Below are 19263 nucleotides of genomic sequence, written 5' to 3'. Positions count from 1 at the left end.
CGCAGGGCGGGGGTGTGCGCGCGCTGCGCAAGGCTGCTTGTTGTTCCCGCAGAGAGGCGAGAAGATGGCGGCCGTGTCAAGCGGAGGTGCTGCTGGGACTCCCGCGGCCGGGATAACGCACTCTGCCCGACCGACCCACGCCGGCATGGGCCCTCAGAACCGAGTCCAGCCATCCGCTGGGCTCAGCCACGCCAGTCGTCCAAGCACGGCCACCGGGTGCATCACAAATCCTGTCCAGGCTTCGACCACCAGGCCCCCCCCTGCCCGAGTGGGCCACTACGAGATCGAGCGGACCATCGGCAAGGGAAATTTCGCGGTCGTTAAACTGGCCACACACATCTATACAAAAGCAAAGGTAAGGCCATAAATGGCTGAGTGTTTAATGTGAACAGAGGCAAGTTGTCACTGTTTGTTTGTCAGAGCTTTTTTTTGAAATCACACACTGAGGACGAGGCCTTCAAGCTCCCAAGACACAACGGCCAGCTCGCTTTGGTGACACAGCTGCTTGTCGGGGTTCATTCAATACCAGGCATCCCCGAAAGTTGTTTACACCAAACGCACTTAGCAAAGACAAAGCGCTCATGTTGAAATGCACAATTAGAAAATAGCATTGCTACGACGCAGATTGGGCCGTGATTAACATGTGTTGAATCGCAGAGGACGGAGAGAAGGGTACGAAGATCTAAGACAGCCTTCCCGCTGTAGCAGTTAGCTTAGCTTTAGCCGTGAATTAGCTGGTTGTTTGGATGGAGACATTCTAGACAGATGCCATTGCACCCACTTCAAACTTTTGTCTTTGCCTCACAACAAGCTTTTGAACATTAATCTGTTTTCTTGAGTTGTTCTGCCACCGAGCTCTTAAAATGACAGTTGCGTTAACCCCTTTGAAATATCATTGACTTATTCATTTCGTCAACATCAAATGAATGCTAAATAGTGATACTAAGACAGCAGTCCAAGGGATACACATAATCTTGAAGTTACATTGTAACAATTTGTCCATTCTGAGGCTTTTTTATAGCTATTTGAAAGAGGGCTGGCTAATCAAATGAGAAAATACATTTAATTGTAGTGGGTTACGTCCAAGACTACCAGCGAATGGTAATGGTAAGACATTGAGACTAGTGCTGCAAAGTTTTGTAGTGGATGTGTAGGTTTACTGTTGACCAGCCAATAAAATCTGGCGCTAAACATTGTGACTCCACAACAGACAGAAGCGCAGAGGAGAAGTGAGCGATAAGGAAGAATGAGAGGGGATTACAGCAAAAGGAGAAACGAGTGATGCATACGGAGAGAAAGGACAGCGAGACAAGAAAGAAAGGACAGCGAGAAAAGTGAAAGTTGCATCATGTATCTATGTGTGGGTTCAAAACGGACGGCAAGGCGTATTCCACAAGCAAGCTTCTTTCTTAGCAACGTTATAAACAACTCTGACCTTCGGGCTCACTCGGCAAACATCGGTGCTACACTTACTGTATCGGGTCTCATGTCAATAAAGTAACATGATTAAGCCACAGTTATGGGGAAACTAGAGAGATTCGTACCTTTTTAGCTTGATGAAATTTTCTGTATCTGGACTCTTGACTAATACGGTACAGCCTAATGGAAATGCAGGAGCTTATGCTTGTATAGAACATTCATAGGCCTGACACAAGCATAGTGAACCCTCTTGTCATCCAGCCTGTGTGCTACAGCACGACCAGTAAATGGAACAGGCATACGTACTTGTCGCACATGTCAATTTATCGAGGCATCAAAATTATCAACGCTTTTTTTTTCTTTTGTTCAATTAATCGTTTTAGCGATTATAGTGACAAGCCTTATCGTATCAAAAGCAACTTTAATTTCTCAAAAGTATTTAGCATTGTAACTGGAATGTCGAAAGCTTTTAAATAAAATAATCAACATCGTAAATTAAACAAAAAAAAGACAGAAAAACCCGAATGGGGGAAAAAAAAGAACTTGCAGTAAAATCAATATTTCTGATTTTGAATCAGTGTCACTTTCGTTGTTTTGTGGATATTTACAAAAAAACAGAAATAACCCGGAAATACTCAGAAGTTCACATTGTGTGTCAGCACTTCTTTTATTGACTTTTAGCAACACTTCCTTTATTGACTTAGCAACGTTGTGTGTGGAATACGCCGTTTACGTTTTATGGGGTGTATCGTTTTGTCGGAGTTTGGTCAAAGCTCATTTTTTGGATGCAGCAAAATGTGTTTGGTGCACAATGAGGTGTTATACTTAGGTTTCAGATGCCTTGATTTCCGAAGTTCCACCGTTTTGTATTATTTATTTTGTTGTCTTGTTCACAAACATTTTCTTGTCACAAAATTGACATTAGATTGTGTTTTATGCACGACGGGCACAAAGAAAGTATTCGATTGTGTAGCACACGACACACACACTCTAACGCCCCACCTCTCCCCACTGGGACAAAGAGACTGAATGACTGACAGGAGGGTTCACTCACTCCGTTCATTCCACTATGGAACCAATGTGCCCAGGTGTTGAGAGGTCAGCAAAATTATCGACGTCACATTTATTTGTTGTGCGATTGATTTATTGATTAATGTGACAGGCCTATACATACATAATGTTTTTGAACATTGCTCCATATATACAAAACGCAGACTGTATATACAGTGGTGTGAAAAAGTGTTTGCCCCCCTCCTGATTTCTTCTTTTTTTGCATGTTAGATCATCACAGAAATTTAAATATTAGTCAGCAACAACACAATTGAACACAAAATGCAGTTTTTAACTGAAACTTTGTATTACTAATGGACAAAAAAAAATCCAAACCTACCTGGCCCTGTGTGGAAAACCATTTCTAAAGCTTTGGGACTCCAGCAAACCACAGTGAGAGCCATTATGCACAAATGGTGAAAACACAAACAGTGGTAAACCTTCCCAGGACTGGCCGGCCAACCAGAATTACCCCAAGAGCGCAGCACAGCGACAACTCATCCAAGAGGTCATAAAAGACAAAGATGAGTGGGCCTAAATTCTTCCACAGCGCTCTGATTGCGAGTTACCACAAACGCTTGATTGCAGTTGTTGCTGCTAAGGGTGGCCCAACCAGTTATTAGGTTTACTTTTTCACACAGGGCCATGTAGATGTTTTTTTTCTCCCTTAATAATAAGTTTAATTTAAAAACTGCATTTTGTGTTCAGTTGTGTTGTCATTGACTAATATTTCAATTTGTTTGATGATGTGAAACATTTAAGTATGACAAAAATGCAAAAAATAAGTAAATCAGGAAGGGGCAAACACTTTTTCACACCACTGTACCACATTCGTCATGGTACAGGTGACATTTTTAGTTTTTGCCCTTGCAAATAATTTATTTTACACACACAAATTTAATGCTGGGCTATGTCTATGGTGCTACTGTACATAGCATCAATTTGCTTGAAGAAGTGCTGTCTATTTGTTGTGAATTAGCTTGACATTTGCACTTGAGCTGCAACTAACGATTATATTTCTTAGTTGATTAATCTGAAGCTTGTTGTTTAGATTAATCCGGCAATCAGTGAGGCCCTCGAGCAGGGGTCGGCAACCCGCGGATTCTTGTTGTGGCTCCCTTTGCCAAGCTCAGGCTTTGTTTTTTTTTTAACATCGAAGTGGAGGAAATGTGCATTTTCGAAAAGAATTTGAAATAACCGATTCACTGCAGGTTTGTGAATGCATGTAGACTTTGTTCTGACTGCTGAGCGTACATACTTTGAAGAAGTGGATGAACACTCCAAGCTCAACTACAGCTGCTAGTGTTGCTGTACATAAGATCATAAGCAGGGGGAAGCCGTTCACAGATGGTAGTTTGGTCCACAACTTAACAGAAAAGAGGGAAAATGTTGATCACTGTTTGCCGCAGTCAAAGATGATGTTTGGGATTAGCCTGTTTTGCCACGAACAACACAAAGATAAAAGGTCTGAAGGTCTGCTTTTATGTATGACTAAGGACATTTTAAAATATTCACATTTGAGAGGCTGAAATCAGAGGATATTCATATTTTAAATAAAAAAACGACTGATTGTCCATACCACAATAGTTGTTGATTGGATTGGACAATCGATTAAGCGTAATTTGTATCCATACTCGCACAGCACAAACCAAAAGGAGATAATCAAACCGAATGCAAAAGGTAATTGATCACCGACCACCATAGGTGAATTTCTGCAAAGTAGGATCCCTTCTTTATAAGTGGAATATTTTTGTAGTTAAAGCATAGAAAACTTTTTCGACCATCTAAATACGGTTTTCAGCATTTTAGAGCCCTCTCGACATGAAATGACACCCATCACCTTTATACTTGTATAACCCAATAGAGTAGACATGATAATAGAAAATATGACATGTTGGATTAACAAGACATAAGACTCACACGTTAGTACTGACAGCGTACTTGCATTAGCTGCATTATCCGTGTGTGGCTGCCGGCATTTGTTCTCCACCTTTTTTTGCCTTCGAAGCACAAGAGCAAATTAGAAGGGACCTTAAAAGAAAACTGCACTTTTTTGGGGGATTTTGCCCATCATCCACAATCCTTATGTGAGACATGAACACACATTTCTTTCTCTTTTTTTGTGTTCTAAAAATATAAAAACAGATAAAAAGACAGATCGTGGGATACGCCTAAGCTGCCTCCAAAGACCTCCCACAAGGTTTTATGGTTTTGTGTACATGCTGTAACCATGTAGTAACGGGTACATTCATGAGAACATGTAATACATACAGTATTTTGCCGTATTTTGGTCCTCTGTGCATTGATTTCACATAGCAACATAGAAACGAGCGCCTACACTTCGCGTTACCTTTTTCAAACTCAAAAGTAAAATAAACGGCAGCAGGGGTGGCAGCTCCAATATGTAGCCTTACCTTTTTGGTAGTGGTCTGAGGCACTCTGAGCACGGCGCTGATGCGCTCTGTGTGGTGAAGCTAGTTGCTAGCTGGTGTGGTGTGGTGAAAGTGTCAATGCGGCCGTAATGTAGTTCGACCAGCGTAACAAAGTTAGTAATAACAAAAATGACGCTGTAGCTTAGTTAATATGCACGTCATATTATATGTAAATGGCGTGTTGTTGGCGCTTTTTGGAGTCTTTTTCAGAAGGCTTTATAGGTGGAATAAGTGTTTCCCATTACGTGCAGTAATGAGCACAAAGCACCTTATGTCTCACATAAGGACTGTGGAGGATGGGCAACATTCCAAAAAAAAGTACAGTTTTACTTTAAAGTCAGCTGACTGATGTCATATGACATCTACAAAGTGACCTTTATGATGTAGGTGACACGTGACCCATGTTACCTTCGCGATCGCTGTAATGGGCACCTCTGAAATAACGTATATGTCCATTCATACAAAGTATTACTTGACATTGTTTTCACGTAAACAAATTGCCAAGGTGTGGCGGCTTTTATTTTACTGGTATTTTACTACTGCTGCACTACGATCCATTACATGTAGCGGAAACTCTGCTATTGTACACTAATTTATAATCTGCAAGGCATGATGGCCGACTTTTATTGAAAGCGTGCATGTCTGCTTCCCAACAGTTATTTTTGGTTGCATCATGAGTGAGGTAGTCATTTAGATTGATTTGGTTTGTCAAGGCTTCAGAATGCAAGACGAGTCAGCTGATGCTGCTGTTCCAGCCTTGTGTTTGGCCAAAATGTGCATAAGAGGTTGCGAATGTGTTTTTAAATGAAGTGTGTCTAGATGTACACCTTTTTTGATCATGCAGGAATGGAAAATGTTTTTAAAAATATCTGTGTACATGTGACCATAGCCTCTGTTTTTATCTGACGCCGTGACATTGAAGTACAAGATACTAACACTTGATTCCTTGTCTGTCTCTGAAAGAATGACATGAATTCTTTGTTCAAGTAGTTGAAGGTTATGTTTATTAATGCTTTCGTTTAGTGTGTGTTGATTGTATTTTTTCTTTTTGCAGCGATGTCAATCAAAAATTGTGATCGTTTCTTTACTGCACTTTGGAGTTTCATGTTATGGCCTATGTCTTGTTGTAATCAATGGGAATTGCTGAGAAGTCAAATGTAACATTTCTAAAATTAATTTCATTGTTTGAGTGAACCTGGGTGATAATCCTTCTGTCACATAGAAGAGGACATGGTTGTTTTAACTAAAAAGCAAGGTAGCCAGAAAAATGTTTTAGTTTGCATACGGAAAATTAAAAACAAAGTTGTAGACTTCCGTCCCACTGTAATTCACTTAAATGGGAGGGTGTAAGGGCGTCAGCATTATGCTACAGTATTTCCCCTGCCATTATATTAGGAGGGTGCCCCGCCCTACAAATGGCACCCTCCGTCGTCATACAAGTTTATGTCCAAAAATCCAAACTATCCCTTTAAGCTTGTGTCTATGCACAATAGACTTATTGTTGAATGTGAAGCTGTCAAAGCAAAGTAGATATCATGCACTGGATGTAGTATTAAAAGCTACGATAAACCAAAAACATAAGTCCTATCTACATCGCAGTCATTTGATTCCTCAGCCAAACCATCCCCCAAATCTACCACAGATCAGCAGTTGTTCGCGTGTAATTCTGATGTTCCCAAATATAAACAAAACAATCAAAGTTAGCTATCGAGTTGCAATTGCTTATTTTTATTTTTTTATGGAGTGCCATTGCCTATTAAGAATTGCAAATGACAAATATAATTTCTTTGTTCATATTAAATAACCTAGGTATCTTTATTTCAATAATTATTTTTAATCAATGCTCTAACTTAAATGTGATATGCTTTTAATTGTAACTAGAGAAAAAAACCCAACGCTGTAGTCTTGTCAACATGAACAAAGTCAAATGACAGCCAGTCCAGCAACTTTAAACACAGCTGGAGATTGACTAATCTGGGAAAACTTAGCATTGGAAAGGATCCTTTAAATGACTTCTGTTGTAGTTGGCTTCTATATAGAGAATGTAATTAAGTTAAACTAACGACTGCTCAGCATTTCCAACCATTGTATTAGGCCTGATACGAATTGACAACACGATTAGTCAACAGTCAATTCTACATGATCAAAATCATATTCAATCATCTTCTAATTAACTGTCAATTCCACACATACAGAATAATTAATGATAATCAATGATTATAATTATAATAATGAATCAAACTATAAATGTAGTATGAGCCCCATCCCGAGTCTTCTCATTCTAGCAAACTTACTAGTGAGGCTAGCGAGTTAGCACAGAGACTAATGAAGGAGCACTTCAGTTTTACTGCACTATTTCAACTGTGTTCACAGTTGTCACATGACACTAGACTGCATTCATGCTGACATGCTCGTATTGCTTAATGAGGATCAGTACGACATGGCTTTTTTTTTTTTTTTTTACATTAGCCAATCTGTACTGTGGACCTAGTGCAACCTTAACAAAATCACCAATTAACAAATGTATTGATCATGAATTGTCCTGATTGTCTGTCTATCAAGGAAATGTTCATCGTTAATATGCGTTTCTAGATTGTCCTCTAATGTATCCAATATTTGGTTCAGACTCACTTTAAGCCACAGCTGGAAAGATACAGTACATATGAAACACAATTTCACAGTGCCACAATTCACAATGTACATGAAGCAGTGATTTTATTCCAAATGTGCTAAACATGGTCACTCAAAAACATGATCAACTCAAAACGTGGTCAGTGAATGCAAGTAGTACAGGATAACCCGTGTGGATATACAATATTATACAATACAGAAATACTCATTGTTTCATGTCCTTGTGTGGTGTCTCAGGAGCCCCCTCTTCACTCTCCCTCACTTCCCCTTCCTGTCTGCAGACAGGAAGTTTGTCTTGTCAGGCTGCCGCTGTTCCTTGGTTGTCCGGAAAAGGGATCTTTGGATGTCACAGAACAGAATTTGACAGAGGATGCTTGTAGTGTGTGTTAGTGTGTGTTTAATGTTGGACACACGTGGAATTTTCTCACGCACACTTGAACAGGCGTTCATTTATTTTTGGCAGTGGGTACATTTTTGGATAGTGCCATTAGATCAGCTTGAGTAAATCATGAAAGGAATCCAGTCGTTCCTAAGTGGCAGAGCAAAGCTCTGTCACACGCCATCATCTTCCACACTGCTGATCACATTGTTGGCGAATCTGTAGTTATGTAATAGTCTTAGTCACTGTCAAAGGTCACAGTTGAGGCCATATTACCCAGATAGTTCCTGAGAAAAATACTCTGAGAACAAACATTGTCATTCTTGCTTTTAATAATAAGAAGTAATTATTTGTCTTTACTCCAGGTGGTTTTCAGTTTACGTATGAGTTCCATTCCTAGAATGATGTAAGTCGAATCAGTACCTAAATTAACTTGCTTACATTCCACACAGAACGTACGAAGGATAATAAAAACAGTGATAAAACACTAAATGGTGTACAATAATTCAAGGGAACATTAATATAAAGAGAACATACTTTTATCCCTGTATTGTATTTGGGAGGAGGATGTAGAAGAGGCAGGAGAATCTGCAGGAGGTGCTGAGGTACAGGGTACAGGATCGCTTCCTGAATCAGCATAAAGCTCACTGGGATACAGTGTTGACACTAGTTTTCCATCCAGAGGACAAGCAACCTTCCAATCTCATTGCTTAGTTATCACTGTCGCTTTCATAGGAGCGGATCCTTTTACATAGTCGAGCATCTTTACCCTTAATGATAGACGTCACAGTTTAATGGCTACAACCGAAAGTGCGGCTAATATTGGTTGGTGTTTCTCCTCTCAGAGCTTTCAATGATATCTACTTTCACTTCCATGGTGATGTCTTTTTTTTCTCAGCACATTTTCACCAGAAGAGCCTGCCTTGTGCTTGGTAGATATAATGAAGTGCAAAAAAACATTTTTAAGCGACAACATTCATTTCGTGTAGCTGTGAATGAGAGACTGCGCAGTATCCATCCACTGCTTGCGAGATGTCTCGGCTTGTAGCATCTCGGTATCTTTGCAGCGAGCAGCACGTATTCATCCGCTGCGTGTGTTGAAACAAATTAGTTCAGTGCGTACGGGCCAAAATTAAGCAATTACTTTATGAGGGTGCGTGCGTAACCACGAAATGGCTGGAGTCGGAACAACAATCTGAGGACCACCCGTACTTGTCAGCCAAGTGAGAAGCAGGAGCCAACATAACTCACAAACTGTTCTTGGTTCTCTCACCATTTATATTTTCTTACAGTTCTTTGTTTTACAATTATTTTCCTAATTTGGTTGCGTATCTCAACACAAGTCAGGAAGCTGAGTATCATTGCCTTACGGACTGAGCGACTACAACCCCAACCCTGTCTGCTTCACTACACACAACCTTCACTTATCTCTTTCTCTCTTTCTCTATCCCTCTCTTGTCTCTTTGCTTCTAGGTGGCTATAAAAATAGTGGATAAGACCCAGCTGGACGATGAAAACTTGAAAAAGATCTTTAGGGAGGTGCAAATAATGAAGTTGCTCAAGCACCCCCACATCATCCGTCTGTACCAGGTGCACACACATCCACACTGATATCTATGACCATACATGTTGATTCTTATGCAGCAGCATATACTTTATGACTTTATAGTGGCACCAGTTTCTTTTATGGTCAAAAAGAATCACAAATAATTTCCCTGAATGCTTCTGCCTTTACCAGATGATGCCCTGCAACTGTGTATGTGATCTGCTATTAATAAGCATTTGTTCTCGTCTGTAGGTGATGGAGACAGAGAGGATGATCTATTTGGTAACTGAATATGCTAGTGGTGGAGAGATTTTTGGTAAGGGAGTCCCCCATACATACGAACATGTAGATTTGTAAAATGTATTAAAGTACATTTTAAAACCCATAGCAGTGAATGAATCATCTAATATTTAGGTATTACGTGCATATGTGCCTCTTATACAGTCATAGCCAAAAACATTGACATCTTTATGGACAATATTTTTGGCCATGGCTGTACAGAGAAACCCCCACACTGGAAAACGGCATAGCACAGTGCAGTCCAGGTTAGCCTAACATCTATGCTTTGCTTGTCCAGACCACCTGGTTGCCCATGGTCGTATGGCAGAAAAGGATGCCAGGAAGAAGTTCAAGCAGATTGTGGCAGCAGTTCATTTTTGCCACTGCCGTAACATCGTCCACAGAGACCTAAAAGCCGAGAATCTTCTTTTGGACCACAATCTAAACATCAAAATAGCAGGTGTGTGAGTTGGCACAACAGAATGTGACTCTTAATATGAGTAGGTTAGGCAAGTGCCAGCATGTGTGATGTGAGCATCTTTGTATGCCAAGGGAAGGGATGGAATTGAATTAACTGCGACTGCTATTTCCTGTCAAGACTTTGGTTTCAGTAACCTGTTTTCCCGAGGTCAGCTGTTAAAGACCTGGTGTGGCAGCCCTCCCTATGCTGCACCAGAGCTATTTGAAGGCAAGGAGTATGATGGGCCGAAAGTAGATATATGGGTGAGTTGAAGTATCATTTATAAAGCTGTCTTGTTTCTTATTTAAATGGGTTGATAACATTTGGTTGGTTAGACTTTAAAACACCACTTAGAAGTGGTTATGAAACAGCATAGATTCAGATATTATGTTGGGACATTGATCAGATTTGAAGCTTCACAAACCCCACATACATACGTAACACACAAGGTTGAAGGTTTATTGCCTTTAAGGTTTTATGCAATCGGCAGCTTTTATACGAAAAAAGTAGGTCAATATCTTATATTGAATTATATGAATTATATCTAAATTTACAACTCTACATTTATGTTTAGTTAAATTTTAAACATTAAACATTAATGTCCTGGTTTTCCACAGATAATCTGACATGAAAATTTGTAAAAATCAACTGATATGTTTTGCCTGATTTGATTGTGAGTAATTTTTATAAATTTCTATGCAATATAATTTATTTAATATTATCATGTTCTCTCTTTCCCGTTCAGAGCTTAGGTGTGGTGTTATATGTGTTGGTGTGTGGCGCCCTACCTTTTGACGGCAGTACTTTACAGAATTTGCGAGCACGTGTCCTAAGTGGCAAATTCCGTATCCCCTTCTTTATGTCTACAGGTAGGAGGTGGTCTTCTTTCACCAGTTGTAGAGTGATATCACTAAATGTATGTCTGTGTCATCAAGCTTAGCAGATAATAACACAAAATAACACATTGGGGGTTCTTAATTGATTTACTGCAGAAGAAGGTTAAAGGGAATGTTGGCAACTGGCTCAAATTACATTTTTTTTTTTTTCAAGCAAAAAATATAAGAACACCACTGCCGACTAGCATATGTTACCAACAGTGGTTTAAAAGAAAAGATTGCACCAGAAAAAGGTTTATATTTTTCACATTTACAAGTTAAACTGCACAAAAATTGGCGTCAATTGTCTGTCGGGCAGAATAAGATGACGGGGGTTCATTGCTGGCACTCACGACTGTCTTGAAGGCACACGTCCGTTGCGTGTGCTCACACATAAAAGCAGGCTCAGAGAAACAATTAATCAACAATTTGCAGTCATTCTGTTCTTATAATAGGCTATATGGTAATCCCTCATTTAGTGCGGTTAGCTCATTCAATCCCAGCCTTTTTTCAAAAGACAACCCCTTCAGTTTTAACTGATCTTTCAAGGCTGACAAAATATTGTGTTCTATGGCTATATAAACATGGAGCCTACCAAAATAAAGGTTAGACTCTTTTCCGTTCTTTTGCAATCAGCAGTAGAACATACAGTAGGTAGGTTTCAGGTAATTCCACTTTGACACAAACATTCTTTGCTTTTGTGACAGCTGAAATATCTAGACAACTATACCAACATGGACAACACAATAAAGGGGTTGTTTTACATCAAAATAACAATTTATTTACAATAAACACCACAAACTATTCACAATGTTCACATTTGGAACTGAACTATGAGTGTGTGCGCGTGTGCGCACAGGATGCGCACGTATGCCTGCGTTAAAATTTCCGTGCAATGCGTAACTTCTGCACGCTGCACTCCTCCAGCTCTCTCACTTCCTTCTCCCTGTCATGCTTGATTCTTCCATTGAAATGACCCTGCGGTGCTCTTATCAAATGCACTTCTGCCACCTTGTGGCCGTTTTTATGGCTTTAAAGTACTCTGAAATGTTACTGCATTAGTGCAGAGTTGCTTGATCACCTCTTTTTGCCTGTCACGCAAAAAGACCAAAAACACGTAAAAGACGTATAAATGCGTTGTTGGGATCGGGCGTTGGGGATTCTAAAACTGTATAAATACGTCTTTGGGATTGAATGAGTTAATTGGTTCCAGACTCCACTGTGATAAGTGAATTTCCGCAATGTAGGATTCCTTATTTGTAAGTGAAATATTTTTGTGGATAGAGACTTTTGGGGGTACAGGAAGTGACGTCGGGGGTTCAGAGTAAAGTTTTAGGTTGGTGTGGGTTACTGCAGCAACAGAAGCCTGTGGTTTTTATTTGGGATTATTGTGCCTATGGTGGAATAATTCAAAATTTTGGAAAACCGCGATAGTGAAGCTGCGAAATTCAAACCTCTAAATGGCGAGACTGTGCATTAAATGATAGCTGAAGTTCGTTGCTAAACTTTGCCAAATTGCTATCATTAGCTGACAATAAATATAACTAATGCAAGTGCGTGTGTGTTATGTAGGTGTGGTTTATATGCTCGGAGCAGGAAGAGGGCATGAAAATAATGCTCTCGGCAGCCACGTAATGGTTGCCAACAATCCCTTTTAAGATTTGAAATTAATACCGCATTGACCCGACTATAAGACAACCCCTCTTTTTGGAAAACATTTTAAGACAGAAGTTATTTGTAACCATGTTCTCATAACTGTTAAATCATTTAATTCACATTTTATTAATCATTTTTCTTGGCTGCTCAACAGTTGCTTGATGATTCTTCTTCATTGATTGCCATCATAATTCAAACACCCCATGTGATAATTTACAATATTGTGTGTTTTTACAGACTGTGAGTACTTGATCAGACACATGTTGGTGCTGGAGCCCAGCAGGCGGCTAAGCATGGAACAGATATGTAAGAACAAGTGGATGAGACAAGGAGACCCAGACCCTGACTTTGACAGGGTGAGCTCTCAGTCTATTGGCGTATGCATCAGGATTCCAAGGAGGATACTATTCTGAGGATTATCTTGAATAATCATTAGTAATATTTAATTGTGATGTCACAAAATTGAACTAGCTAGGCTACAAATGCTGGATGCTTTTTTGTTTAACTGTTTTTGAAGAATCATCATAGTGGCTATCACAACAAAGTGGCTGTGGAGGTTTGACATCAGATATGTGTTGCATATTGTTATTTTCTTTATTCTAATTTTAACTTGTCGCAACCAGTTGATAGCAGAGTGTGAGCAGGTTAAAACCGAGAGGGAAACCGAACTCATCAACGAACAGGTGCTGATAGCCATGTCTGAGATGGGCCTGGACCGAGAACGCACAATACAGGTTAGGCAAAAATCCTGGATTTCACAAAGTCTGCCTGCAACATTATGAGCTCTTGCACCATATTAAGTTTCAGTTCAAAATTTGAAACATAAATTTGGCATATACAACAATAATAATGTGCTCTAATGCTGCCAGATAGGCATTTAACAATATGTTTATAATTTGTTTATTGTGGTTGTAGTTTGCATGGGTGTAGAAATATACTGCACCTTGCTGACTACACTCAAAATAATTAATATATTCTAAATGTATACCTCCCTCACTGTGTCACAATTTTGAGGATTATCCATCAGTCCATCTTTTTTCTATACAGCTAGTCCCCTTTTGGGGCATCCAATAAAATTTTGCAAGCAGTCATAATGTGCCCCTTCAGCGAATAAGTTTGGGGAAAAAAACACCTTTTTTAAATTTGAACTTTCTCCTTCTTCAGTCCCTACAAACAGATGCATATGATCACTACAGCGCTATCTACACTTTGCTGTCAGACCGTCTGAAGAAACACAAGACTTTGCGTGTCGCTCCACCCACTCCACGCTCCATTAGCTATCCCCTGAACACTCTACAGGTACATTTTTGTTCAATGTCAGTACAGTGGAACCTCCAAAATTGAGCGCAATCTGTTGAGGCTAGTTTTCACCTTCAGTTATGCAGTACTGCAGTATGTACCACAGGAATCTCAGAAAACCGAGCCCCTATTCTAAGAGGATTGTTTCCAATATTGAGTGCAATCCTCACTTGACCTTTCTGTGTCTGTCTGTGTTTGCTTTCTTAGATGGATCCACAGGGTAATCCAGTTAGCATAACTGTTCCTCATGTCCAGCTTATCAACCCTGAGAACCAGATCGTTGAGGTGCGATCACATTTTCCCCCACATTTACATATTTGCATCTTTTATACAGTAATTGTTTTGTCTAGATGATTAAAGAATGAATACTGAATGAAAGAAAGTGGATTAAGATGTTAGAAAATGCTATGATTTAAAGTCAGACTACGTCCCTGCTATAAACTAGAAATGAATAGTCCTTTGAGCTAAGATGAATTGTAGACATCCCAAATATAATCATCAGACACCAAAGCTGTGAAGGTCATTCACAAGGGTAGTAAAATAGAAAAGCATATTAGGATTCTAACAAAATCCAGATTTAAAATTTTCACTTTACAGTCAACTTGGGATATACATACATACAGTATCACATGCAATATCACGATTTGATTATCACTCCCTCCCTACATCAAGTTTTTTCCCCAGGAATTTTTGGATGTGGCCTATTAGTAAAAAAATATGCATATTTAAGCAGCATTTGATTTATTCTTGGCCTAAATAAAGCCCTGTCAAGCATAAAGATTGCCAAATGAAGGTAAATACAAGGCCTGGGTGCACGTACTATACAGTACAGGAAGTTATTGTTCAGTATCCTCTACATTGATTGGCTCACCTCATGCAGCATCCACCCACATGTTGTCTCTTACATGTGCTTCCTACATTGTTGTTACACGGTGGAAAGTATCTTTGCTCTTGTGAGTGAGTGATTTCTGAGAACTTTCATGTAAACTCCACGATGGCTTCTAAACGTGCTGCCTATACTGGTTACTGCCTATATTTGGTTATATGAGTGTAAAGGTGGTTATGGGGTGTTATTTCATGTCTACAGGGCTCTAATACTGTTAAGAATATTACGTTTATTCGCATTCAGAATGTTGTACATGAAGAGAAAATGGTGTACTCGCACAATGTCTTAATTCACACCTAAAGTGTAACACTTCTGAGTCGTGCGAGTGCTCTAAGAGCCATGCTCAAGTTTGTCATACTTCCCCTCTGGCACAATTGCTGGCACGCACGTAACGTTGCCGAGCCATAGAATGACTGTAATGTGACTGCATTTCCAAACAGAAATAAATAAGAATCATCAGAATAATATTTAATAATCCAAAATCCCTGATGGTGGAATGGTACACGCCTGTGCCTTTCACGGCAGAGGGCATGGGTTTGATTCCAGTCACGAAGGGCATTCGACATGGTACACGCCTGTGCCTTTCACGGCAGAGGGCATGGGTTTGATTCCAGTCACGAAGGGCATTCAACATAAAAATTATTACCCACCAGCCCTAAATCAAAGCGACTTAAAATAATCCTCAAAGTCCAAAAAATTGCACCAATACAGCAGTGTACAAGTGATGGGACAAGCAAACAGGCCGAATTACGAATGCTCAGCAGGGGCCAGGACAGGGAAGCAGAATCGCGCCCAAGTCCAGCACAGTGCAAATCGTCTTTCTGTCTTCTTGTGAGCACGCCCTCAATTACCAAACTTGTGCTTCTTTTGCTTAGCCGGAGGGCAATATGGCACTGGACAGTGATGAAGGTGAAGAACCATCTCCTGAAGCCATGGCTCGCTACCTCTCAATGAGGCGGCACACTGTGGGGGTACCAGACCAAAGGTAACCAATATCCTTTCAAACGTCAGTTATTGACACATTAACTTTGATAACATGGCAAATACCCTTCTTCAGGCCTCTGATTTTTTTTTTTTTTTTTGTATTTTGCAATTAAAACATCTAATCAGAGCTTGATCTACCACAGAGCAACTGCACTAAAAACTGCTGACTCATATATATATATATTTTGACCTTTGTACTGTAGGACAGAGATGCAGGAGGACCTCCAGAAACTGCCACCGGGTTTTCCTCGGGGAGCAGTGCCTCAGCCCCCTTTTCCTCCACTCTCGCCAGCAATGGGACAAATGCACACTCTCATGCCAACCCAGAGCCTCCAGCCCACACAGCAGTTGGAATACAAGGTATGATCATTTAGGTCTGGTCCTCTTGAACTGATCAAGGGTGTGCAATGTCAGGCACTTGATGTGCGAGGGCTAAATATCAACTTCATCAATTTGTTTTCTCGGACTTCAGGAGCAGTCGCTGCTGCAACCACCCACTCTGCAGTTACTCAATGGCATGGGACCCCTGGGTCGACGAGCTTCAGATGGCGGTGCCAATATCCAACTGCATGCTCAGCTTTTGAAGAGGCCCCGGGGCCCATCACCACTTGTTACCAGTCCAGTAAGTATACTTGTTATTGTATCCCGCCGGGGAAACCATGGATTACCATAGTTGTATGTCTGCCGCTATACAGATGTCTTGCGCATACAACACAGGTAACAATTGTTTTTGGTACAATTCAAATAATGCGTGTTTGTAGCACTACAAGTCAATCAGAACTCTGTTATGGTAAGACACGAAACGTACGAAAACCAAAGTGATTTTTTTTCCCCATAGGAAAGAATGTAAATCCAATTAATCCGGTCCAGATAACCAAAAATATACATTTTATACATTTTTAGAGAATAATTGGAGTTTTACATGCAGAAAACTGCAATAATTCAGCCCAATAAGATGGCTGAATAAACAAGCAATGCTGGGAGTAGTCTGTCCCCATGTTTACCACAAGATTCAATGTATCAAAGGATCAAATATCGTACGATAAGAGACAGTGTATGAGAGGCGAGGCGAAAACTGAATCATACGAAAACTGGGGCATTTGAAAACCGAGGTTTGATAGTAAAATATCAACAAGTGTCGGGTGCCAGGTGGTCGCTTATGACACTTGCATTTCTAGTTATTTATGTCTGTTTGCAATTTATGTTGTATTTTGACAAGTAAATTCTGTGCCCCTCTAAGCACCCTATCCCTGCTGTCGCTCCGGTGGATGAAGAGGGATCAGATGGCGAACCAGATCAAGAGGCAGTGCAGAGGTAACCAGCTGTGACTGCTTTAGGGTGCTGGGATATTTCATACAGAGGTGCTGTCTAAACAGGATAGTGTGGCACTTGATTTTTCTGAGTTTTGTATGAGTGCTGGAGTACTGGTCAAAAGGAAGGTCTTTCAACTAGCCCTCTGTAGACAGTACCTACTGTATAGTTTGCCGGTGTCCTGGGTTGCTGAGTGTGTGCGCCTCTAGGCTGCTCTGCTTTTTCCCCACGGGTGCTGGCCACTCTGCTGTGGTGCTCACCCCCATCTCTCCTCCTCTTACCGTCGTGCCTTCCTCTCTGGCTCTCAACTCAGCCAACACAAATCCAGTCATCCACCTCTTCATTTGATTTCTCTTTCTCTCCCAGCTTTGCTAACTTTAACGCTTGCAAAGCCAGTGGATTAAAAATCTTTAATTTGAATGTTGGGGGGATGTGGTCTAAAATTAATCTGTGGTTTTAATTTTTTCATATACAATTGGACATATCGATGCCCCCTTTTGGCAGTGGTGGAAATGGATGGGCCTTTCCCCTGTCTCTAGTAGCAAATAAGGGCAGTGAGCTGACCAGCGCTGCTTCCTGTCTCCCACCTTCACCCCATCCTCCCCTCCCCTGCGGCCCAGGTACCTGGCGAACCGCTGCAAGCGGCACACGACGCACGCACTCATGAGCACATCGCATGGCGATCCCTCGGCAGAGCCCCAGCGGTCACAGGGCCCCCGCCAGAGGGTGGGCTGGGCCCCTGACTTACACACCCGGTGAGGGGACACACCCACTCCGAGCTTCATTATGCACAGACACACTCAAACCCATCAACCAACATAAAGTAAATGGCACATCAAGACCACCTTCTATCACACAATCATACAGTACTGATCACACACTGTTCAAGATAACTGCACCTTTTTAAAGAAAGGAGCTTTTTTTTCCAATGGTGGTGGTGGTGGACATGCGGTGAGTGCACCACATGGCAGGCATAGCACCACCACAACAGCAATTTACCCAGCTGAAACCTTTGATTGAAGGTATGTGACACATCTGTTTGTGTAGGCAAACCCTATAGCTGAGTTGTTCAAGTTTTTGTGTGTGTGTGTGTGGGGGGGGGGGGGGGGGGGGGGGGGGGGCTTGTCTTGTTGTTTTGATGCAGTTATAGGCAAAACCTGTTGCACAAAAGGCACCCTCTGTATAAAGTTGATGATCAAGTTCGATCATTTGTGCACATGGGGCTTTATGTATGTGAAGCTGTTGATGTAAATTTTATCTTGAAGCTGTCAGCATGTCTAGTTTACTATATCAGGAAGTGGCTGTGTATATAGTCAAATTTCCATCCACATGGTGTAAATTTGTATTACTTATTAACTAATGTTGACTACCTTACCCACTTAAGATGGCATATCACGACTTACATTGCAGCTCCCCAAATATCATGGATGTTTTGTAACCTGGTTTGATGTCGTGAGTTATACCTAATCCTTGTCATTTGTGTTTCTGTCGTCTGCGTCTGTCTGTGTGTGTGCTGTGTCTTGGGTTGCTTCTGTGTCTTATGTCTCTTATGTGTGCATGTGTGATACTTTCTGTTTTGTTTTTTTTGTTTGTTTGTTGGTTCCCTGTGGTTCTCTCCTCAGATCCAGTTATAAAGATTGCAACACCCTGCACCTTCCCATGGAACGCTTCTCACCCGTCAGACGCTTCTCTGATGGTGCCGCTACCATTCAAGCCTTCAAAACGCACCTAGAGAACGGTAGCCTCCTTAAGCAACTCAAGCAGGTACTCTACCTGGTATTACATGTATCTCATGACAATGAATGCTTTAAAATGTTGAATTTCAGGTTTTATTGGGACAGGTCGTACGTCACATAAGTTTTGGAGCATTTTGAAATGGTTGTATCTCGGCTGTGTGTTCACTTTCTACACACAGTAAAATTGTATCAGGTTTTTACACTGCACATGAAAACTGACAGATATGAGACATGAAAGAGTGATGGGGGGGACATTTGTGGTGTTATGTTCTAATCACACTATTGTTCATTTATTCACTGGTTTAACACATTTCTGGTTA

General features: G+C 40.8%; 1 protein-coding gene across 5 annotated transcripts in view; it reads left to right on the top strand.

Annotated features, from left to right (window-relative positions):
• The first annotated feature begins 35 nt into the window (after positions 1–35).
• Positions 36–19263, top strand: part of sik3 (SIK family kinase 3) — a 28967-nt gene continuing 9739 nt past the window's right edge. For 2 of the 5 annotated variants that reach the window (XM_054793348.1, XM_054793345.1), the window contains exons 1-15: positions 37–355; positions 9385–9501; positions 9710–9773; positions 10035–10196; positions 10335–10459; positions 10942–11065; positions 12965–13083; positions 13351–13461; positions 13892–14026; positions 14234–14311; positions 15788–15897; positions 16100–16256; positions 16369–16518; positions 17137–17210; positions 18830–18971. In XM_054793348.1, the coding sequence (XP_054649323.1) occupies positions 65–355; positions 9385–9501; positions 9710–9773; positions 10035–10196; positions 10335–10459; positions 10942–11065; positions 12965–13083; positions 13351–13461; positions 13892–14026; positions 14234–14311; positions 15788–15897; positions 16100–16256; positions 16369–16518; positions 17137–17210; positions 18830–18971 (1959 nt within the window). In that variant the 5' untranslated portion in view covers positions 37–64. Of the gene's footprint in view, positions 356–9384; positions 9502–9709; positions 9774–10034; positions 10197–10334; positions 10460–10941; positions 11066–12964; positions 13084–13350; positions 13462–13891; positions 14027–14233; positions 14312–15787; positions 15898–16099; positions 16257–16368; positions 16519–17136; positions 17211–17827; positions 17963–18829; positions 18972–19263 lie in introns of all 5 variants that reach the window. The other 3 variants (XM_054793343.1, XM_054793344.1, XM_054793347.1) reach the window with 3 other exon arrangements.

The sequence above is a fragment of the Dunckerocampus dactyliophorus genome, chromosome 12 (assembly GCF_027744805.1).
Source record: "Dunckerocampus dactyliophorus isolate RoL2022-P2 chromosome 12, RoL_Ddac_1.1, whole genome shotgun sequence".
NCBI lineage: Eukaryota > Metazoa > Chordata > Actinopteri > Syngnathiformes > Syngnathidae > Dunckerocampus > Dunckerocampus dactyliophorus.
This window is presented reverse-complemented; position numbering and strand designations above follow the sequence as displayed.